The following is a 25,297-nucleotide window of genomic DNA, read 5'->3' as shown; positions in this document are numbered from 1 at the left end:
CAACCCATACCCAACCCATATTAGTAAAAAATATGGGTTGAATTATGGGTTGGGTAAATTTAATTTGGGTTGAATATGGGTTGGGTAATACGGGTTGGGTTTACCCGTTTGCTCACCCCTAGTTGCGCCTTATGACTAAGGAAACAAACCTGTTACATGTTTCCAATCGAGGAAAGTGTTGTAGAAATCGAATAATAGCACATGTTTAGCAATTCAGAAATAAACAAGCTACAACAAGGCCTAACAATTCTTTTTCCCTTTTGTGTAATTAAATAGGCAGCCAAAACAATTGAGCATCAAACAATCAAACAAATAGAGAGCATGACACTAAGATTTTACGTGGAAAACCCAAATTAGGTAAAAACCACGGGACACTTCGGCCACTTAAATCATCCACTATATCAAATGGGTATACAATGTAGTTCAATACAAGCCTAGAGGTAATCTAACAAAAGTTATCAATTTACCTCATCCTAACTTGTCATTCACATACATTATCATTATCACTAAAGATGGCTAACCAAATGGAGAAGAGATAAAGGAAATCAGAAGAAGAACCTGTTGCTTCAATGGAGGAACTGTTGCTTCAATGGAGGAAGAACTGGTGGAAGAGGGAGAGAGAAAAACAACTCAAAAAATTTGTGTTTTTTTTTCTTAATTAAATATGCCCTAATGGGCTTTATTAATTTGTTAGGCCCAGCTGCCAAATGAGCTGACCCAACAAATCTCCCCCGTCAGCGCAACTTCACGGGCTCCAATAAACCCGCTCTCTCCCGACAATCTTCAAACTTGTCCTTAGATAAGGATTTCGTAAACATATCGGCACCATTCTCACTTGTATGAATCTTCTCCAAGTTCATCTCTTTTGCCTTAAGCACATCACGTATCCAATGATATCTCACGTCGATGTGTTTGGATCTTGAATGAAAAGCTGAATTCTTTGAGAGATGAATGGCACTTTGTATGTTTTCAAATCCGTGGACTTTAAGCCCTGAAGATCGACTGTCTTGGAGAGAACTCGTATGCCATTCTGACTTAAGTGACCAAGTCGCTTATGCCAAAGCTGTGTTGAACAATCATTAATTGCATTTTCTTCTCCCCTGTAAGACTTAGTCTCTGTCACATAAAGAGAACCGACCTTTTTTCCTTTAGCTATCACCAAATACCCCTTAGTGAGTTTCCATTTTCCTTCACCAAAGTAACTATGATAGCCCTCATCATCAAGAATACCAGTAGAGATCAAATTCATCCGAATATCGGGAACATGTCGAACATTCTTCAAAAGTAGCTTGCACGAAGTGTTAGTATCCAAACAGACATCTCCTTTTCCAACAATCTTACACGTAACATGGTTTCCCAATGTCACTGAACCAAACTGTCTACTAGTGTAAAAAGCAAATATATCACAACGATTGGTGACATGATAAAAAGCACCCGAGTCTACCACCCATTGTGTATCTTGAGAAACAAGGTTGATACTATCATTGTCGTAAACAATATCGATGTCATTCCCACCCACATCTGCAACCTTACTACTTCCATCTTGCTTATTCTCTATTTGTTCCCGCTTCAAAGATCTGCACTAATACTTTTTGTGTTCTAGCTTGCCACAATGATAACATGTAATCTCTTTTCTCGAGCTGGATGTTCCTCGTGACCTGTATGAACTACCACTGCGATTCATTGGAGTTTTACTTTTACTTCTACCCCTTTTTTCAGTCACGAACACCTGACTTGGAGTCGAGAAGCCTTGTTCTTTTCTTCTAGCTTCTTCATTCAACACGCTCTCTTTCATCATTTTCAAAGTGAACTTACCTTGTGGAACAGAATTGGTAATTGAAACCACAAGTGTCTCCCAACTATCAGGCAGGGAATTAATCAAACACATAGCATGAAGCTCATCATCAAATTTCATTTCTATCGCAGCCAACTCATTTAGAATCCCCTGAAAAGCATTTAGATGCTCAGAAATAGAAGACTCATCTTGATATTTCAACGAACAAATCTTCCTAAATAGAAATGCTCTGTTTTGAGTGTTGTTTTTCTCATACAGTTCACTCAAAATAGTCCACACTTTATAAGCATTAACTTCAGTAGCCACATGCTGATACACATTGTTGTCAACCCATTGTCTGATTTTATCAACTGCATTTATGTTCAGCTTCTTCCAATCTGCATCTATCATAGCCTCTGGTTTTCCTTTATCACCCAAAATAGTGTCTTCATAATCATAATTACACAATAAGTCATCCATTCGTGACTTCCAGATTGTGTAATTGGTAGATGTGAGTTTGATCATCGTGCCATTACTACTCAACGATTCTTCTATTTGAATTATACAAGAATCACCACCAAACAAACTCAGCTCTAATACCACTTCTCACCTGATGGAGACTCATTACTCACCTAGGACTGAGGAAAAGAACTACTGCTCGTTTGGGACTAATGGAAGCCTATTACACGCTAGGACTAAGGAAATTAACCTACTGTTCATATTTGACCAAGGAAATAAATCTAAAGCTTATAGGACCGATGGAAGCTTGTTGCACGCTAAGACTGTGGTTTATGCACCCGATAAGGAGTTGAAGCACGTTAGTTACTGAAGAAATGAACCCAATGCATCTTAGAACCGAGGATTGACACTTGTTGCGCCTTATGACTAAGGAAACAAACCTGCTACATGTTTCCAATCGAGGAAAGGAACATGTTGCTCCTTCTGATCGAAAGAAGAACATGTTGCATGCCCAGGACCGAGGAAAGGAGTCATTGCATGCTGTCGACCGAGGAAACGAACCTACTGCACCCTACAACCGAAGAAAGGAACCCTTGCATGTTGCCGAGTAAGGGAATTCACCAGCCTTTGTTGCGTGAACCGTCACCGAGAAAAAACGCTATGCAAGACCACGACTGAACGCTTGGCTTGGTTCTCGACCGATGGCAGGTTTTTGACCGTAAAGACTAACCATGGTTCATTTGTATGTTATTTTCATTTATTTTTTAGTTGCTCTAGATTTAGGTTTATTTTTAGTTTTGTTGGTTTGTCTTGATGTAGTTTGTGGCTTGTTTGATCCTAGTGTAGCATAAAATATAATCTAAAATGTAAAGCATAAGATATTTTGAAAAATGGTCAACATATCTGTCCAAAAAAACTATTTCCACACATAATCAAACGTCGAACTCACTAAAAATCTTTAAATGTGGCATGCATGTTCCTAATTTTGAAAAATTATGTGGCGACTCTCTAGTCTTAAGATTAATTAAAATTTAAAAAAAAAAGTAAAGAAGGCATATGATGTACTTTTCATTACCAACTTAGCCTCTCCCTAAATTATATAGATATATAAGTTAGGAAATCGTCTAAAAAGCCTCAATTTTTAAAATTTTAATTTTTCGATCACCCTAAAATTAATTTTCCTCACTTTCTTTTCAAAATTATGCACAAGAGCGTTTAGAGTTTAAAAAAACATTCGTCGCGACGTAAAAAATCACACATAGTTGTCAATTTAAATTTGTGTTTTAGCGAATTTTTGTGAGTTATATATGCCGAGTTTATTTTTAATGGTTATATATATATATATATATATATATATATATATATATATATATATATATATATTTAATGTAAATTTGTCACAGAATAGTAAATAAGACTTTTTTATATTGATTTTTTTTCATATTAATATAGAGCGAAATGATATTTGTGAATTTTATAAGAAAAATAATTTTTTATTATTATTAGAAATAAGCATAAAAGTCTTAATTGAAAAGTAGAAACAAATAAATTAATTGACACAATCATATAAATCATGTTATTTTATTAAATATCAAATTTTTTATTTTTTATTTATAAATATTTATGTATGTTTGAAAGACATACTTGATATGAAATTGACTGAAATTTGTATCTTTTATTTAAAAAATAACTATTTTGCTATCCATTTTGTAACTCACATATATATATATATATATATATGTAAGGTTACATTCTTAAATAATAAGTTTATCATTTTCTTCCTATAAAAAATTGTATGTTTCAAAAGTCTAATTAAAAAAATGACATAAACGACTATAAACAATTATTTATATCCGATCTCGTCACTTTTTGTGATATTAACTTATTCTCATAGTATTAATGAAATATTTTAACTTTTTTTAACTACATTTATCATTTTAATTGATAATATTAATTTTGTAATTTGAGATTTTTCACAAATACACTCAAATTAGTTTGTGTTTCATAATTTTATCTTAAAATATTTTAATTAGTTATTAACCACCTATTTAGTACTTAATGGTGATAATTTTACGTCATTAATTATATATTGTTGTAAAACTTAAAATGAGTAGTTTTTAAGTCTACCACCCAAAACTCCATCTTACTATTACATATATACTATATTAGCCACTAAAACATTAAAATCAACAATACAATTAAATTAATCATTAGATAAAAAAAAATCCTTTTTTATTACATAACAAAATCACTCTCAATTGTTGTAAATTAATTGCATACGAATGCATACGTTTATATTATATTTTATATCACTACTCTCTTTTTTACTATATTCAAATCATATCATCTATAACAAAATGTTTATACGAAAAAAAACATTTTAATAAAATTATATTATGTTTTTTTTAAAGAGGCAAATCCATTATTTTAATTTTTATTTTGGGACATATTCATTGTGGATTCTCATTTTCATTCACATTAATCAAACAGTCCAAATTCCAATGTTATCAATTATATTTTAAATATTTTTTATCATTAATGTTGTTTGTTTTAAATATTATGGTCACTTTTTTGTGCTCTTTTCTCTCAAACTTAAAAAAAATTGGTCAAGGTTTAACCATATAGCAAAAATATTTAACAATTTAATCAGATACAGAATTTACCGTCTTGCGTGTTCGAAATCAGGATCTTTCAAAAAGACTGGGAATATCCATTAATTTTAACTATATAAGGCAGAAGTATATTTTTAAATAATTTTACAAAAATTAAACCATTTTTTATTCATTTTCTAATCAATTATATCAAATAATAATTAATCAAAATTTTATATATTTAATTTTTTTTAAAACATAATATACTCCGTACTTTATACCCTTTTAAGTATTTTCATCCAAAAAAAACTTGTCTTATTTAAATAAACTGAATTCAAACAAGGCTGTATTTTTAGTATAATACGCTTTAAAAAATCAAATCTGTAAACACATTACATGAATATTATTAATTGAACAATTAATAGTTTCATCTTAATTAATATTATTATATTAATAATGATTTATTAATTTATTTTATTTTTAATGCCGGTATGCATGCACCTCACGTCCATTGTTGAATGATATGTGTCCAACAACCATAATTAGTTGTGTTTGACATGTAAAAAAGATATAGACCCATTCAAATCAAAGATCAAAACCTCTCATTTATCCTATTTTTTAGATAAACAATACAATTAAGTAATCAATTAATGGTCAATTTTCTCACAAGAAAAAGTAGTTAACTAACACCCTAAGAATAGCACAAACCTAACCCTATAAAACCCAATTCCCCCTTACCTCTAAACTCACCAACGCAACAACACAAGGCTCGTAAACACATACACATACACACATTCACGAGCTTTAAGCGTGATTCGGTGATAGTTCTTTCTCTTTTAAGTCTGTTTACCGAATCACGTCAATTTAATAATGGAGATGAAGAAGGTTTTGTGTGCAGCCCTAGTTGCGGCAGCCTCCATAAGCGCGGTCATGGCCACTGAGGCCCCGGCACCTGCGCCTGCCAGCGACGCTGTCTCTGTCTTGCCCGGGTTTGTTGGAGCCTCTATCTTGTCATTCTTGGCATTCTATTTGAACTAAGGAAAATGGATGGTGCTGAAATTCATTATGAGTGGAAATGAGATATAAGATATTCTTTGTCACACCATTGATCACTGCATGATATATGTACCATTCATGATCCTACTTAATAAAAATTGATCACTTTATATCAATTGTTTCTTGAGTATCTGGTTTTCTTATAAAATGAAAAACATTGCCTTGATTGAAAAATTCACTTCATCACCTCTTTTAATCACCATATAGTTGCAAGGCATTCTGTTAGGACTTTTAATTATGGCCGAGCCTTTCAAGTTCTTTAATTCAAGAAACGGGTTCTTGATGATGGAATTCAACACTCTAGCGCAGCGGACATAGAATTAGAGGAGAATTCGAGGTTAGGGAGAGAAGAGCCGAAGGGGAGGAGAGAAATACCACTAGATCACACCTAGCGGTCCAAGAAGGGGGAGGAGGGCCGAGAGATAACTTAAACACCAAGTTCCAAAATATTCAATTCATAGCCCCAAAAAGTGGGGTGGGCATCACCATTTAAAGAGGTTGGTTTGCCCAAGAGTATTCGGTTATAACAAACTTTCAAAATAACAGAATTCAGTTTCAAAGAAAGATAAAAGAGAAAGTAAACAAAACAGAATTATTCCATAAAAACATAAACGGGCCCGTATGGATACTTGGGCCGAGAGACGGATGAATAAAATATTTTAGGGCCGAGGTTTTAAATGAGCCGCACGTAACATAATCCCCCCCTTCGAGATTCGTCGCCCTCGACGAAAAGAACATGGACTGGTCAGCCTCTAATATGCATCTTCAACTTCAAAACTATTGCTTCGGTCGGGCTTCGGCACATTCAGCAAAGGTCGCAGCATAAGACCGTATTTTCACAAAAAACTTTCGGCAGAATCGCTTCAGTAGTGGAACTGGCCGGGTCCTTGCGGTCCTTTGTGCTGCCGGGTCGCTTGCCACTCCGCCCCTTTCTGGAATTTCTGTGCACCCAAGGTCGAGTTTTTCAGTGTTTAAAGCTGGCCTTGGTTGCTGCAATGTCCCCAGCGCCTGGTGCAAAAATAATTTCTTCCAACTTCGATTAAACTCCCTACTTAGCTCAAAAATCCAGGCCAAGTCTTTTTCCCGAACCAGCATAATAGCAGCATCGAACGAGCCATAGCTTCTAATTAGATCATTAGGAATATCTTCCAAGGTCATTGCAGCTAGTGAAACAGTTTGGCCTTCGGCCTTACTCTTTACTTGCATTTTGGCAGCAACAATATATTCATCTAAGGTCTTTTCCAACTGGTTTCCATGCATCAAACTGGCCTGCGACCGAGGAATCCCTTTAAGGACCGTGGTTCTGTCTTGCTTATCATAGGATAGGGTCAGCTTTTCAAAGTCCCAAGAAGACGGGCCTAGAGTAATCAGCCATTCAATTCCCAATACAATATCATATCCGTCCATCTAAATTACCTTCATTTCTGTTTGGTATTCATTGCCTTTCATCGACCACTTCAAGTCCTTGCAAACACTAGAACATAAAACATTAGATCCATCAACCACTCTAACCGATTGTACCTGGGTTGCTATGCTTTTGTGGTCTATTTTCTCCAAAATCCTGCTATTGATAAAATTATGGGTGCTGCCTGTATCGATCAAGATCACCACCGGCAGGTTCCCAATTTTGCCAAGAATCTGGAGCGTTTGGAAGGCTTTAGACCCGGTCAGGGCATGTAAGGATATGGCTGGTTCATCCCTTGAGCCGAGCAATGAAGGAAAATCATCCAAAACAGGTTCTTGGTCAGGTTCTTGATCTTCTTGATTGGCCGAAACCATGAATAACTTGGATTTACACCTATGGTTTGGTTGCCATTTTTCATTGCAAGAATAGCATAGACCCTTCTTTCGCTTTTCATCCATTGAGGCTGAGTCTAATTGCTTAACAAGGCCCTGGTTTGCATTTGAAGAGGACCCATATGATGAATTCTTGAAGTCAGTATTGGTGCTCGGCCCGGCTGAGTTGATATTGGATGGCGTGGGAAGCAATGATGCTTCAGCGCTGTACAAGTTACCACTGCTCATTAAGGTCCGATATGTTGCTTCTTGGACTTTAGCCATGGCCATTGCTTCGTTTAAAGAATCTGGAAATCGCAACCTAATGCAGTTCGCAATCTCTTCCCTTAGACCGGACAAATAACAATCAATGACGTAGTCCCTTGGCATATGTAATAACTTTTGAGAGATCGACATGTACCGGAGGTTATATTCTTGAACCGACCCAACCTGTTTTAAATTCATTAGCTGTCTCATTGGTGTATCATGTATAGATGGCCCGAATTGAGTCATAAGGTCTCTCTTGAACACGGCCCAAGATAGGGCCTCCATATGATTTCAGTTTTGAAGATATGACCCGTACCACATTCTTGCTTCGCCAGAAAAATGAATGGGGGCAATTTCTAATTTAGTGGCATCCTTAGTTTTGTCCACCCTGAAAAATTGCTCGGCAGATATTAGCCAGCCCTCGACATCGGACCCATCAAACCGAGGAAAATCGACCTTGGTTAGCCGAGTAGGAGGAGCATAGTGTTGATCGCGGTTCTGGCCAGGGTGCGGGGGCCTAAATGGTGAAGGACCGTGGCAAGAATTATCATCATAGGGTCTGTGGCGGGGTTCTTGCACGTTTCCAGATGCCCCGCTTTCAAGGGCCGCCATTCTTTCTTCAGCAACATCAAATCTACGGTCTATGGCAGCTTGCATTGCTGCTGTTTGTTGTGATAAGTTTTCAATCAGGGCCTTGAGCGCATCCATTTCCGATTGCTGGCGAGTTTCTACCATGTTGAGAATCGGCCAGCTCTGATACCAAGATGTTAGGACTTTTAATTATGGCCGAGCCTTTCAAGTTCTTTAATTCAAGAAACGGGTTCTTGATGATGGAATTTAACACTCTAGCGCAGCGGACATAGAATTAGAGGAGAATTCGAGGTTAGGGAGAGAAGAGCCGAAGGGGAGGAGAGAAATACCACTAGATCACACCTAGCGGTCCAAGAAGGGGGAGGAGGGCCGAGAGATAACTTAAACACCAAGTTCCAAAATATTCAATTCATAGCCCCAAAAAGTTGGGTGGGCATCACCATTTAAAGAGGTTGGTTTGCCCAAGAGTATTCGGTTACAACAAACTTTCAAAATAACAGAATTCAGTTTCAAAGAAAGATAAAAGAGAAAGTAAACAAAACAGAATTATTCCATAAAAACATAAACGGGCCCGTATAGATACTTGGGCTGAGAGACGGATGAATAAAATATTTTAGGGCCGAGGTTTTAAATGAGCCGCACGTAACACATTCATTAACAAACCACGTTGAAAATATGTCTTGCTTTTAACAAACATCGAATGGTTATAGTGGGAAAAACATTGTACTATTTACGTGTTAGATAGACCCTTTACAACAATCTTATAGAAACGTGTTTCACTAATGAAAAATTGGTTGATACTTAGATATTGAATAATATAACTTATATAAGCTATTTCTAAATTAATGAACAATATTGGGGAGTCTCAAGGGGAGCTGATTTTACCCTAGATGTTTTCAAATATGTTATGTGATATCATTATGAAAAAGATGATTCCAATTATTATTTGTTAGGCTTAAATTAATATTTTCAAGAAAAATATAAGAGGTTGTCTCATTATTATTAGTTTTATTACAAATTCAAATTCAAATTTAAATAAAAAAATTAATTTAGAAAGTTACAAATTTATTTTTTTTAGAACGTTGGGTTCTGCTGCTCCTTTGGAGTACAACTAATTCTCGCGGTTTAAGCATATAGTCCGCAAACACACTTAACCATTTAACCATGTGCAGAACTTGTCGTCTTACGAGCTCGAACACAGGACCTCAGGGAGATCTAAGGGATATTCAACTCTTGTTACCACTAAACTAAAAGAGATGATAAAGTTACCAACTTTAACTTAAGGTATTTTAAATATATAAAAAATCAAGACTTTTAGTATTTTAGAACTAATTCTTGTTAGTTAAGTTGTCCTAAAAATCTTATTTTTGTAAGAGTATTGTCTCCCATCCCATCAGCTCAACTTTAAAAACCTACTACATAATTGTCTTGACTCTTTTATTTGTAAAAATGTATAAAAATAAATTAGTTTAATCAATGAGTTGGAAGAGTTGCATAAAAGATATAAAAATAATTTAAATTTTAACTGATAACTAGTAATATAATTTATTTCTTAATCACGAATGTGTATTAGTCAAGTTATACATACTTAGTAGTAAAGGTTGATAATTAATCTAGTTAATTATTTAAACATAAATAATAAACCCAGCAGCAAGAATCTAAAGCCCAGTTTGAGAGATCCATCAATTGTAAGAATTTTCATGTTTTTCGGAAGCAGCCCATTTTTTATTTTTTTTTATGTTCTTTTATAGAGTTGCTTTTTTTTTATTTTAGAAAAGACTTACGTCATTAACTAAAAAGACTCGAAAAGGGTAAAAGGAGTATAAGAGCTGAAATTGAGTTTACAACAATTTGCTCATAGTTAACACACGATGGCCATGAGAAATCCACAATTGACCTAAGAAACACACACGGACATTAAATCAAAGTACAAAAATGAATAAGGAATGAAACTAGCAATCAATCAACTAAAACATGACGATAGGGGCTGATTTCCTCGGACTCGTCTCTCTTGTCTTTGTCCTTGTTCTTTTTTTCGTTCTTTCTTGTCACTCTTAGGTCTTTTTGGGATTTATTTCCGAATAGAGTTCCGACTTCTTCGTCTTCTCTAGCTTCTCTTGTCACTTTTTTTTTGGGCTTGAGTTTGGAGTTGAGAGTATGAGTTGTTTCCCTTAACGTGGTTTCTTTGATAACGTTGTGGCTTTCTTTAGTTTTGGTGCTCATGATTTTCGAGATGCTTTGGCTTTCCTTATTATCCACGTTGACGTCAGGCTTTTCGAACCTAATTAGTGGGAAAAAGGTCTCGGTTTCAGGCTCAATGGGATCAGGATCGGGATCAAGATCGGTTTGGTTCTCGTTCACATGTTCGTTTTGGCTTTCATTTGCTTTGAGGATTTCGATATAGGATTTCTTGACCACCTTGACATTCTCTTGTTCGGGAGTGGCCACGGGCTTTTTTTTTCTTTTCCCCGTCCTCTTTTTCCGGTTGCTTGTACATGACCTCAATGGTGGTCATGTTTTCATTCTGGCATCTTAATTCGAATTTTTTCAGTTTTGTACTTGTTGAGTCGATCTCAATACAAACGCGGGCAAACATGACACGTTCAAACGAGTCAAAGTCAGGATCGAGCTTAAGCGACTTTCCAATGAGTCTGGTGAGGTAGGCAAGTGCTTTGGCACTACAAATGTGTGGTGGAATGTTTCTCAGTCTCACCCACACTTGTTCGGAATGTGGCGGTTTGTTATTGATGTCCACTTCTTCATTTCATTTGGCGAGCTTGAAACATAAGTTGAACATGAAGGTGAAATCTAAGTCGGCAATGGTTTGGGCTTTAGGCTCCGTGCCAAAAGTGAGGAAGAAATAGCCAAAGTCATTGACTTTGACTTTTGTATAGTGTATGCATAAGTTTTGGGTCACTTATAGAACTCTCTCATTACACCAACCGACCACAGAACGATTTCCTCGTATTCAGCTTTGTCGAATGAGTTCTAATCTTGCTCAAATCGGATTTTGAATTGGCAAATGATTTGCTCGCTCCTTTCAAAGGTCATGACAAGTTCATGCCTTTGGAACTGGGCGAGGGACTTGAGAATTTGGTTCTGAATGCCCCCCAGATTTGCAATTTTATTTCGTCCCATGGTCCACGACTTATCGGGGATTTGAGCGGTCGGAGTGGGGATGTCGTGACATCCCGTAGTGGCTGAGGTGAGCATGGCTGGAAAAACAACATCGTGACCGGTCAGGGTGGAAACGACATGGCATGTCGAAGGAGTAGCGCTGCTGGTTTGGTTGACAGCGGCCATGCCGGTCGGGGTGGAGGATACATGACCGGTTAGGGGAGGGGCGTCATGGCTGATTGGGAGATGAGTCGGGAGACGGACTTGAATGGTTGATAGACCAACCATGTGATTGGTCTATGAAACAGTTGGATTGAAGGTAGCGTCATCTGCATCAGCAGCGTTATGACCGGTCGGACACCTAGAAAAAGTGGAAGCCTTTCAGCCAATTTCTCCAGACTCCCTTTATTTTTCCTTGTACTTTTAGGTCGGTTGAGGAGGCTAGTCAAGCGGAGGTTGGTCGAGCGTAGACTCATCGTGACTCAGCAACAACAGATGACAACAAAGGAGCCAACAAAAGCCACCCGACCCAGACCAGCCTGATTGAGAAGAAAACTGCACAGTAGACGGCAACCAACAGATCCTCAAAAAACAATCAAAAGAAACCGGAAAAACAGGAAAAGCCAACTACACAATAGAACGACGCTAGACAATATTGTGTAGACGACAACCAACAGATCCCCAAAAGCATCCAAAAGTTTAAATGGAAAATTGTGTTTTAGAAGAAGTAAGATCAAATTAACTCAATTGGGTTCTCAGAAAATAAATAAATAATGTGTTTTTTTTAATTTTTTATTATTAAATTTATATAAATATTATATATATAATTTGTGTATCCTAAATGCATGGTATGTTATATTTTTTAAATTTATTTATCTGTACGAATTCGTATTTGTGCAACATAGGGTGGAAGGAACAAGCAACCTTGTTGGAGTCGAAACTTCTCTTACATTCTTAAGCCTCAATTTAAGATATGGTTTACTCCAACACTGTCAAATTTCTCAAAACTAAATGAGATGCACAAACAATTCCTAGGAGTATAAGATTGAGAGAAAGAGACATGTACCTAGAAGGAACTTGCCTTGATTTAATTTTTTATTTTTTATTTTTTTTGTCTAGAGATGCATTATCTATCTCCGATGACAGCAATGGCAGTAGTCCGATGCAGAGACGTATGCAGCTTAGGGTTGAGGTGGGCTTAAGCCCACCCCAAGCTCATCCTATTTTATATATATATATACCATGTTTTGTTGACAGGAGCACAGCAGTGGTCAATAGCTACCGGTAAGCCTATATAATTACACATATTAGAGAGAAAAACTTGGTGAAAAGACCATTGCAACTAATTAGCTATCAATGACAGCCTATAATTTACTATTTTTTAAACTTTTCTCATTTTTCTAAATATATATAGGTCGTCACTGATAGCTAATTAGTTGCATTGGTCTTCTTCGCCTAGTTTCTCTCTAATATGTGTAATTATATATGCTTACCGGCAGCTATTGACCACGGCTAAAAAAATAGGATGAGCTTGGGGTGAGCTTAATCCCACCTTAGTCCTAAGCTACATACGTCTATATATATATATCAACTTATTAAATTTAATATTTATATTTATATTCTTAATAAAAATCAAGTTTAAATTTTGAAGAGTTATTTGATAAAAATATAAAGTTATTATTTAAGATGTTTTTTTTATTAGATTAAAATAGATTTAAAGAAGATTATGTAAATAATTTAATTTTTCATATAGACGATGTTATTATAAATTTATTATTTGAGGTGAGTTTAGGATTTAGGGTTTAAGTGGACAATGAATAAATGACTCTTTTCATAATTATAAAAACTATGTATATTTGAGACAAACAAAATTATTTTTTATTTCATAATTTCTTATAGTTATTAGTTATAAATATATAACCTACTTATTTATAAATTTTAAAATGTTACAAAGTTTTTTTCCATATATTATTTTATGTTATAATAAATGCGTTTGTCGTTTAACAATTCTTTCACATGAGTATACCTTTAAGTATTATAAAAGTTTAAGTTTTATGTGACAAAATATTTTTGAATGTTATATTAGTTATTAGTATGAATAGTTTTAAATTCGATTATCTTAAATTTATTTTATATTTTTATTTTATAAAATCAATTCCAAGGTTTTGTTTTGGTTTTGTTTTTCAAGCCCACCATAAATATTATTTCTGGATCCGTCTCTCGATGTGCTTTTGTTATTTTTTTTTTTTTTTTGTTCAATTGGTCCAGAGAATAATAAATAGCTGTCACATTGCCTCAAACAAACCGAGTAAAATAGAGAAATTTATCTAGCAGAACCACTAGATAAGGAGTGGGGTAGCCATGTAAGACAGGCTAGACAGCAAATCCGAATTTGAAGAGTATGTAAGATTTTTTTGTCTCAACCTTCTATCTCACTAATCAAAATATTGATACATTTATAAAAATAAAATAAAATTAAGGTCATATATATATATATATATATATATATATATTAATCTTCCTTACCCTTCACCTATCCCTTGCCCTTACTCTATTTTTCAGATCGGCTGTCCCATGCCCGCTCTTATTTTCTGTTTCACTCCAACAAAATTAGGTCGTTTTTGTTTATTGTGATATTCATAAAATAAACTATATGTCTTTAACCTTCACCGGACCAAACCAAAAAAATAACTTATTTTGTCTACATTGAAGAGAATTACCATTTTTTTACTAGATTTGATCTTCTTCGCAAGACTTCGAAGGGAATGTGAGGAGTCCTTTGTAGTGTCGCTTCTTATCTTCTCCAGATTCGATTTTTATCACAAAATTCTATCGCCTTTGTAGTGTTGCTTCTTGTCTCTGAAGTCTCTTCTTTGTTACTCTTATCATTTGTAGTGCCTCTTTCTTTTATAAAAAAAAATAAGATATCTTACAAGAAAAAAAAAGTTTATTAAATGGTTATTTGTTTGACTATGTTGGCTCTGACTATCGGATCTTTCGAGAACAGTTATTAAGAAATAAAACTCTGGAAAATAGAAAAGGACAATAATATTTGTTAAAGAGAAAAAATCTTAAAAGTCTTAAGTGTTTTATATCAACATTTATAAACAACCCTTATAAAGGAGTAATTAGCCTAGAAACCCTAAATTATTTATACATACATGCCTAAGCCCATTAATAATTAAATAAGCCCTAATTGCATAAAAGACAATAAAGGCCAACAACTTTAAATTTTCTAACAATCAATGCTTAAACTCACAATTTTCCCCCGTAACCTTGATTTGGTTCGAGATTGTTCACGCCGAGCATCTCTCGTATATCCGCGAATTTGACTCTTGCTAGTGCCTTGGTGAGAATGTATGCACGCTGCTCTCTCGTACTTACGAACTCTACAACGATCTTTCGGTTTTCGACGCATTCACGGATGAAGTGGAACCGAGTGTCGATGTGTTTGCTACGTCCATGAAACACCGAGTTCTTCATTAATATTATTGCGAACGTGTTGTCGACATAGAAGGTTACCGGCCTCGGCTCACATCCGAGCACCTCGCTTAAAAAGTTTCTCAGCCAAAGTCATTGGCACGACGTTGTAGTAGCTTCCATAAACTTTGCCTCAAATGATAAAGCAACATTTCGCTGCTTCTGAGATTTCCAGGTAATTAGATTCCCGTTTAGATAAAACACCATCCCTCCAGTACTTTTTTGTCGTTTGTGTCAACGGCTAGGTCATTGTTAGTAAAACCAACGAGTTCTTCAATTTGTCGTCATCTTCATAACTGAATCCCATAGCTCGTTGTTCCCTTCACGTAACGAAGAATGTGTTTTACTGCATGTTGGTGTAGAATGGTAAACTTTCCATGTATCGACTCGCTATGCCAACTGCATAAGAGATACCGGGTCGAGTGTGCGTTAAGTACTTAAGACACCCGATGATACACATATACTCCTTTGGATCCACTAAGCTTCCTTCTACATCCTTTCCAATTTGCAACTTTGTTTCTATCGGGTACTTGCACGAGTTGCAATCCTACATTACAAACTGTTTCAACACCATCTTCACATATGCTTCCTACTTCACATCGATGCTATCTTTCTTCTAGTCCACCTCAATACCAAGATAGTCGAAAGTAGCCTGAGATCACTCATCTCGAACTCCTTCATCATCTGTTTTTGAACGCCTCAACACCTTGGATGTTTAATCCTATCACGATCATGTCGTCGATGTATACACCAACAATGAGTACTTATTCTCCATGGTTTCTCGTGTACACAGCCTACTCTTAAGAAAATTTCACAAAACTGAGACTCATCATTCTCTCGTTGAGGCAAGTGTTTCACCCCTTAGTGCTTGACGTAGTCTATAAAGAGTCTTGTATAGCTTGTACTCCTTATGTTTTTTATTCTTAATGATAAAGCCTTTAGGTTGAGAAATGCTGATTTGACATCCAGGTGGTGAATCTTCCATCCACGGTGAAGTGCGATGAAAATAATTAGCTTGATTGTGTCAAGTTTCACCACCGGTGCAAAGATCTCCTCAAAGTCAACGCCTTGTTTCTACACATAACCATTCGCTACCAATCTCGCTTTATTCTTGAGGATGTTGCATTCGCTGTCTCTTTTCAACTTGAAAACTCACTTTAATCTGATGGTCTTGTGACCGGTTGGTAAGTCAGTGAACTCTCATGTCTTGTTCTTCCTGATAGACTCAAGCTCTTTGTTCATGGCCTCATTCCACGACTCTTCGACTGTCGTCCCGTGATATATTGTTATATCGTCAGGGGTGAGCAACAATAATTCATCAAGATCCATCTCTATTAGTGGTGCCTCCATATAAACATCTTGTAGGATTCCAAACTCCATGGAATTTTGTACGAGCTTATTATTGTCATTGAACCACTCCCACTTCTTTTACTCCTTGAATACAAACATCCCTACTCACACAGATTTTCCCGCAAGCTAGATCATGAAACTTGTGTGCCTTGCTTCTATTTTTGAACTTCACATTTTAGGTAATTTTCTCCTCGAGCTCATTGAGATCATCTTCATGGTCTGTTATATGGTTGTTTAATCTATTGTCAAGGTACCACACTTCGGTGTGATTACACTCATTGCCACTTGCGAGGAGTTTCTCCATAACTTTCTCTTCATTGAGTAACACCACCTATGATTCCTCCTTGGACGGTTCTTGCATTAACTCTTTAAGGTTTGTCTCCTCGTCTCAAGGAAAAGTATTTGTCACTCCCTCAACAAACATTAATATTGTCTCTTCGTCATAGAAGCTAGTGAGGTTTGCATCGTCTTCTTCAGGCAAAGCATTCGTCACTAGCTCAACAAACATTAATGATGGCTCCTCGTCATAGAAGCTAGTGATGTTTGCCTCATCGTCAGACCTTTTGTTAGGGAACTAAGACGCGTAATTCCCATAGTTTTGACAAGAGTAACACTTCATTGTGCTCTTGTCTTTGCGGGGTTTGGTGTCTGCTTTGTTAAGGAGAGATTTCTCCATGACCTTAACCTCCACCTCTCCCTTTTCCACGACCTCGGTTATCTCCATTGTTGTCGCTGCGACTCGACGATCTATAAGAAAAATTGGCTTTTCCGTTTTTCTTCATTCGTGATATTCTTCATCATGCATGAGCAATAGGTTCTCCTCCTCTTTGTCTCCTTAGCTATGAAGTCTCTCCTCGTGACAGTGAGACGACCAACGATCTCCTCGATGGTCATATTCTTGATGTCACCAAATTGCTCGATTGTTGTAACAATCTGCATGTATATTTGTAATAAGGCTCTAAGGAACATTTTGATGACGGATATCTCCTCCATCTTCTCTTCCAACGAGCGGATACCAGTCACAATGAATGTCAATTTTGTGGCGAAATCATCTACCAATTCCCCATTCTTCATGCGAATCACCTCAAATTGTGTATTCAAGGTTTTCACTTTTGCCTCTTTGATTCTCTCCACTCCAACATGCATTGTCTTCAACGTCTCCCATCCTATCTTGGCGAAACCCTTCTGAGCCACCATAAGAAGGACGTCCTTAGGGAGTGCTTGATAGATGACAGCGAGAGCCATTCTATTATTTCGTTTGTCGATCTCGTCGAGCATCACGACTTTCCACACTTCTTGTACTTGTAAGTTTACCTGCATCTTCAACTCCCACATCGAGTAGTTACTCTTTGTGAGTAACAGATATGAGAGGGTTACATTCCCGTCTCTTCCAATCTTCATTACCGCCGCATCTTTGGTTGATTTTGACGACATGTTCTTTAGATAGGCTCTAATACCAAATGTTGGCTCTAACTATCGGATATTTTGAGATCAATTATGATGAAATGAAACTCTAGAAAATAGAGAAGGACAATAATATTTGTTAAAGAGAAAAAGTCTTAAGAATCGTAAGTGTTCCATATCAAACTTTATAAACAACCCTTATGAAGGAGTAATTAGCCTAGAAACCCTAAATTACTTATACATACAGGCCCAAGCCCATTAATAATTAAATAAGCCCTAATTGCATAAAAGACAATAAAGGGCAATAACTTTCAATTTTCTGACAATTAATGCTTAAACTCACGGACTACAATCTATTTCTTCCTCCATAATATTATTGGATAGTCTTTTAAAAAATTATGTGAATGTCATTCTAACTTTCATCCTTGACAATAATGGAGGAACGATCTTCTGAATTTCTTTACATGCTACCATAGAATTGTTATAGAATGATGTTTTTTTACTAAGTAACGGTAGAATTATTATACTTGCACCATTTAGTTTCAAAACACTCGTATGTCTAAGGAGTATAAATATTACTTGTTTGTTTTAAAATTGCAATTGGATACAATATAATTGGAATACTTATATTTGTCTGCTTTTAATCATTGAGAATTTCAAAATTATTGAAAAAATCTAAAATTTGTATTTATAAGTGACATGAATTTTCACAAGACTGTTTATTCTTTCACTTTTTTGGGTTGTATACATATATGCGCAAAATATGTGTCGTCCATATACTAAATCTCAATTTTCTTTTATGTGAAATATATGTCTCAACCAATCATTGTCTTCTAATGCATACTTGGTCAACATAATATTACATGCTAAAATTAAAAAAAATCGTCTTCTTCATCAAAATCAGATACACACAAGCCAAAAATATTTGGCAAACTCCATTAGACTTTGTCTAATGGGATGCATAGTTAGACGAGGACGTCTAACTCCTTTAGACTTGGTCTAATGGGACGCGCAGTTAGACGAGGACGTCTAACTCCCTTATACTTGGTCTAATGGAGCACGTTTAATGCCTTGCTTTAGCAGTCGTGTGAAGAAAGCATACATCTAACCATGATCAACTAGTTGTCTACTACTCTTGCTCCACTCACTTCTGTGTAGTCTAACAAACCAGCTAATTGTATTAAATGAATGAATGCCATGTACGCAAATATCCTTCCAACTGCCTGTCTAGTACAAGACAACCTTAGAGGATATTCGGCGCTCTACAAGTTTGGTACGACCACGATCCATTTGCTTAGAGTCTACTGCATTCTGGTAATATGGGAGGCCTTCCAATGGACACTTGCCACGTGTCCAAGAAGAAGATTCGACCGTTGGTGTCCTTCTACGATAAATAGATGCTCAAGGACAACGGACAAATCACCAATCTTACTTGCTACTGAATTGAACATTTGCTTACTCATTCACTCTTGCTCTTACTAATCTCTATCATCATTCAAGCTCAAGAGAGAAAATCAATTATTATCTAGCTGTGAGAATATTATTGAGAATATTGTAAGTTGAACAAAGGTTGTTTTGTTCAACAGAGAGTTAGCTAGCTAAGTAATTTGTATTTGATTCAAAGTATTTAGTGGATATCCTTCTGGTTGTGGAAGAAGGGGTGACGTAGGAGGGTTTGCTCCGAACATCCATAAAAAACTTCCTGTGTTCTTTACTTTCTGCCATTTATCTTCCATCGGTAAATCTGACGAACACTTCCGCACTTGAATCTGTTTCAAGAGTTCGAAGGATTTGTGAAAAATAGAAACAGATATTAATCCCTCACAGGATTAGTATCGAATCGTTTATCATAAGTTGTTATCAATAGTCAGACCCTAGACTTTATTGGTAGCACCGATCCTATCAAGTGGTGTCAAAGCCTCGTTTTCTATTCTCAAGCATCAATAAGAACCTGAATCGTGACTAAAGACTAAAGACGCCAGCTCCTCCAAGATGCATATGTTTTCGAAAGAAAACTACATCGTGTGGAAGAGGAAAGTTCGTGCTCATCTTACTTCTATAGATGATGACATGTGGAGTGTTGTCACAGGATGTCCTATCAAGATAGAAAAAAACATATCTAAGTGGACAAATGAAGACAAGAGGAAGAACAACCTCGACAACTTGTCCATGGATATCTTATACCGATCTCTTGACAACAACATGTTTAACTACATCATATCATGCGAGTCTGTCAAAGAGATTTGGGAAAGACTCACTCAACTCTATGAAGGCAACGAGAAAACAAAAGAAAACAAGATTACGGTTGCCACCCAACAGTTCGACAACTTTAAGATGTGTCCTAAAGAAACGATGTTTGAGTTTGATGCAAGATTAAGAAAAATCGTTACCACCCTATCTATTATGGGCAAGACCTATAGCAATATAGAGATTGTTATAAAGGTCATGCGAGCTTTACCCTAGGAGTGGGACATTAATAATATGGCGATGAGGGAGGCCAAAGACCTCAATAAGATGGAGCTCTTTAACTTGTTTGTTGATTTGAAGTCTTATGAGTTCGAGTTGAACTCGAGGAATGAAGAGGAACACCCCACATCCACCATCATTACCAAGGCTTTGGTGACTGCTGAGGAGCCAACAATTGCCACTAAAGTAAAGACGACTGCGCATCAGCTCAGCAGCGACGCGATGGCTCTCTTCGTGAAGAAATTCAGCAAATTCATGAAGAAGAGCAATTCTAACTCAAATTCTTCAAATAATAACAATGATGATAAGACTAACTCTAAAGCTAACGTGAAGTATATTAACTATGGCAAACTAGGTCATTATAAATTGGAGTGCAGGAAGCCAAAATGTGATGAGAAAAAGAAAGACAATGAGAAAGAGCTGAAGGCCCTCATGGCGACTGACAGCAAGGCTAAGTGGATCCAAAGCGACTCAGATGACTCATCATCTAGTGATAGTGATGATGAAGTGGTTGATTGCTTCATGGCAAGAGAAGAAGAAGACTCTGAGGAATCTGAGGTATTTGATTTCTCTTAAGAAGAGTTCTCACGAGATGACTTAGTTACTACACTTAATGACATGGTCATGGAGTACATAAAGTTATCTGAATCTCAAAATGAAATAAGATCAAAATCTGAAATCGATAAATCTATTTTATCTCAAACTACTGATTCAAAAGTTTTTGAAAACAACATGGTCGAGATCTTATCTAAAAATTAGAAACTTAAAGAAAAGGTTCAAACAATGTTTTCTGAAAACCAAAGTTTAACTTATATTTTCAGTTCTTGGACAAAGTCTGAAGAAGTTGTCAAATATCAGATTAGTATGTTAAGGCCTGCCGGATGCAAATCCGGTTTAGGATATGACAAATCTATTCCAGATGAGTCTAGTGAGGAGTTAAACTCAGCAACAGATAAGTTTAATCCAATAAGCTTTGTTAAATGTAGTTTAACTGATAATGGAACTGATCCAAGTTGTGAGGATCTAACCTTAAAGGATGAGATTATTTATGTTCCGCCAACTGTAGGTTGTTTGAAACTTAGAAAGGAAACAACCAGCAAGTCTCGCATATCAAAACCTAACAAGAAGTCAAGGAATTTTAAACAAAAACTATCCTCTAAAGTTAAGGGATCAGCTGCTAGCTGGAAGACGTCTGCTTAGCCTAAATCATACGCACTAATAACAACACAAAATGGGAAATCCATCAGAATAACTCAAATATGGATTCTTAAGGGACTGATTGACCGAGGACCCAAGTGAATGTGGGTACCAAAATTTGTAAATATATTGTTGTGTAGGTGATACAAGGAAGCTGCATGGAGGAAACTTGGAGCACACTCTTTTGAGAACATGCTCCAGTAGATCAACAAGTGGCACATTTTCCACTCCTATGGACTAAGTTTTTCTTCCCTAAAATTATTTTTTGGATCTTGAGGACCTCAAATCATTTATTTATTTGTTTTAAATATGCATAAATTGAGGGGGAATTTTAATGTTTAAATTGTTCAGACAGATGCACGTAGACGAAAACTTTAATCGGTCTAATAGACGAGGTTGTCTAAAAGAAAAGCAAGTACTTAGACGTATATTTTCTTATGTAGTCTGTGCATCTGTGTTGAATATTTGTCTTGGTTTAAACCTACACAGGTTAAACGTCTGAAAAACAAGCGTAGTTAGACACTCACGTCTAACCAAACACACGTCTAACACATGTTGTTCAAGAATAATTAGACATCTATGTCTAATAGACGTCTAGAAGTCTGTTAGAAAAGCGTGATTAGATGCCTGCGTCTAATAGACTCTTGCGTCTAATAGACGTCTATCCAACATAGACGCCAGAATGTAGATAGAAAGTTAGACGTCTAACTATGTGTGCAGTTAGACACTTTATCTTCGAGTTAATTGAGGACAGTTGTCATCTATAAATGCGTTGTCATCTAATATTTCCCGCCCAAACATTAAAATAGTTATTTTCTAAAATCGAATAACTTGAAGACACGTGTCTTTCAATGTTAAAAACAATAACTAATATACTCTTAAATATTAAGATATTTTTTGGTAAAAACTCAATTAATGATGACTACCTTTGGGAAAAGGCGTCAAAAATTAATTGAAGGGTTTCTTTCTCAAAAAGTGATGGTTAAACATGTGACTGTTCGAATTCTATTTAAATACATTTTGCATGTGTTCTAGGTTCTTACGCTTCATATTTTCTAAAAATCTTAGTTTTCTTTCTGCCTTCTCTCTAAAGAACCTTGCTTATTTCCATACCAATTCATCTCCTATTCTCAAAATGGCTGACAAGAAAGTTATCTCTCTTTCTCACAACACATTATAGGTAGATTTTGACTATGTTTACTCTTTCAATCAACAGGATGACATGGATATGTTTTGTTCTCTCGAATACTCCGGCCTTAGGAAATATCTTGGCGGTCTTTATGTTTTATATGAAAAGGAGGTACGTGAGTTTTTCAAGACGGTGAATGTAGTTGGAGATTCGATAACGGCGACGGTGAACGAAAAGTCTATCTCCTTTGATGAATCGGTGTATGCTGAGTTCTTTGAACTTACATCAAAGGGTCATAACTTTGATACAGCGCTTCCAGCCGGAACTATTTCAGAAATGCAGATTGTCTTCTCAAACGATGGCAGTTCTATCAGATTAAATGGGAAGAAGAAGGCCCTGAAGCCGCATTTTATTCTTCTTAACGATGTTGTGGAAAAGGCCCTTCAGGGCAGAGCAAGTTTGTTCGACCTGTATAGCCAAGACCGTTTCGATTACATGGCGGCCATATCAAAAGGTATATCGATCAACTAGGCATCCACTTTATTTTCAAATCTCTACCAGTTGGTTTACTCAAGAAACAAGCAGAGTGTGAGCTTCTCAGTCCAACTTGGCTGGTTTAAGGAGCATTTGGGTGTTCCTATGGGCGAGGGTGAGACTATTAACCCTATTCGCATTTTCACTAACTTCTCCATGAAGAGCACCCTTGCAAGACTGAAGTTCTCAAAGGAGATAAACTCTAGTTCATCTAGCCAACAGATGGGTGGCCATTCGGTCACTCGGTCTAAACGTCAAGCTACATCCATCCTTTCTACGAGTGCTAAAAGAGTCAAATCTTCAGTTATGGAGTCTGCGGCTAGATCTAATAGCCAAAAGAGTACGTCGAAGAAGGATTCTAGAGTAGTTGACTCCATTCCAGAAAGGGAAAGACAATGTATTCCTTCTCTTGCTGATATTCCAATATCGTCTCTTTCGCCCTCCCTTAGCCCAATGGAGAAACATGCTAGATCTTATAGTCTTGTTGTTGATCAGACGAAGGCGTCCAAGAAGTCCAAGAAGTCTAACAAGGTAATTTCCTCTTCTCCTCTGGCCGCAGTGCCTAGTATTGATGTTCATGTGTTGGAACAAGCTGAAGGACCGAGTGTTGAGCCAGTTGGTCCAAATATATAATGTCTTGACGGGGATTTATCATCTGTCCTTCCTGAAAAATCAATAGCTGCTGAGGCTACTAATAAAGACAATATTGTTGATGAAATAGAGTAGGTAATTGCTACAACCCAACTGATGATATATCCTCTGAACAAGCTCCCATTTAGCCAAATTTTGAGTCGGTTGTTAATGAAATTATTGAAGAACAACCCACTGTTAAGGGAACGGGAATAGTGTCTGTACTTCCTGAACGGGCCATTTCGAAGGCTATGTCCCCTTATAAAATTATGAGAGTAGTCAGGGGAGCTCCTAGCATAATAATCAGAGAACCTTTTCCCACTCCCAAACCATCTGTAGTTCCTGGAAAGGGAAAAAGCATTGCTGAAGAAATTCCAGAAAAGGTTTTGGAGGTTAACTGTATTGTGAATCTTATCATGGAGTAAGTTGAAGTGAAAGCGGCTGAGAAGATTGAAATCTTCGATACCTGGCTGAATCACAAGTTAGTCACTCAATTTGATGAGATTATCCAAGGGGGCGAAATTGAAAAGGAGTGGAAGAAGTTGATCAAGATGGAAAAGAGAGTTCTGAAATGGGCAAAGACAGATGAGGTCTGAAGCCCTCAAAAGAAAGGATCTAGTGGTGGCCAATAACATGGGTTGTGTTCTCTTTCCCATGCTTGAGGAAAGAAAGGCCAATTTTAACCTGCTTGACAGGAATGCTCTTGCAGAATATAATACTTTGAAGCGAATTGATTTAATTATGAATAACTATTGCTCCATAGTCCTTCAACACGTTCACTGCACCGAGTCTTTCGAGTTGAATTTATTTGATGATATGTCTTCTAGTCAAGACGAGTCAATGCAAATCTTTGAAGGTGATCAGACTATTTCCGAAGAAGAAGAGCAGGTTGTTGCCCATCTTATTGAGTTGGTCAATGTATCATTTGAAGAAAATCAATTAATGGCCTAGCATATCGTTGAACAGACTCATGTCTTGGTTCAATATGATATCAACATAAGAGAGGAAATAGTTGATGATGAAGCTGATCATACGCCCAGTCCACAGAAGGAGACATCTGAAGTGGCTCCTCCTATTTTTGAAGTAGAAAAAACTTCGTTGGTTGAGGAAGAATCATCTAAGTTAGGTGATCAATCACCAGGGTCACAGGCTGAGGGGGAACCCTTGAAGCAACTAGATTCTGAGGAGATTCCCTTTGTTGAGGGGGAACAATCTGAAAAAGACGATTCATCCTCATCTTCAGAAGAAGCACCTATGGAAGAAAATATAATTCCTTCTCCTCCTGTTCATCGATCATTCCCTATTAAGATAGTTGCAGATATTATTGACAATGGTGTTCATCTACCTCTTCACTCTGAAGATATTTCAGAACGTATTCATCAGGTATGTGTCGACATTCTAAATGAAGAAGATCAATCTAAGGATGGATTAAAGGCGCCTTCTTCTCCTCCTAAAGATAAAGAACCAGAGCGTTCT

The 25,297-nt window shown here is 36.5% G+C and overlaps 1 protein-coding gene across 1 annotated transcript; it reads right to left on the bottom strand.

The window, feature by feature from the left end:
- Positions 1–17,208: 17,208 nt before the first annotated feature.
- Positions 17,209–17,895, bottom strand: LOC124939900. Its single transcript, XM_047480365.1, has one exon. It carries the CDS (start codon positions 17,893–17,895, stop codon positions 17,209–17,211), a length of 687 nt encoding a protein of 228 aa, XP_047336321.1.
- Positions 17,896–25,297: the final 7,402 nt, after the last annotated feature.

The sequence above is a fragment of the Impatiens glandulifera genome, chromosome 1, assembly GCF_907164915.1.
Source record: "Impatiens glandulifera chromosome 1, dImpGla2.1, whole genome shotgun sequence".
Classification (NCBI taxonomy): domain Eukaryota; kingdom Viridiplantae; phylum Streptophyta; class Magnoliopsida; order Ericales; family Balsaminaceae; genus Impatiens; species Impatiens glandulifera.
The sequence above is the reverse complement of the archived record's forward strand: the minus strand, read 5'-3'. Positions and strand labels throughout refer to the sequence as shown.

Excerpts from the sequence above, each read along its gene's own strand:
- LOC124939900 (XM_047480365.1), bottom strand. The coding sequence starts at position 17,895 with ATGTCGTCAAAATCAACCAAAGATGCGGCGGTAATGAAGATTGGAAGA.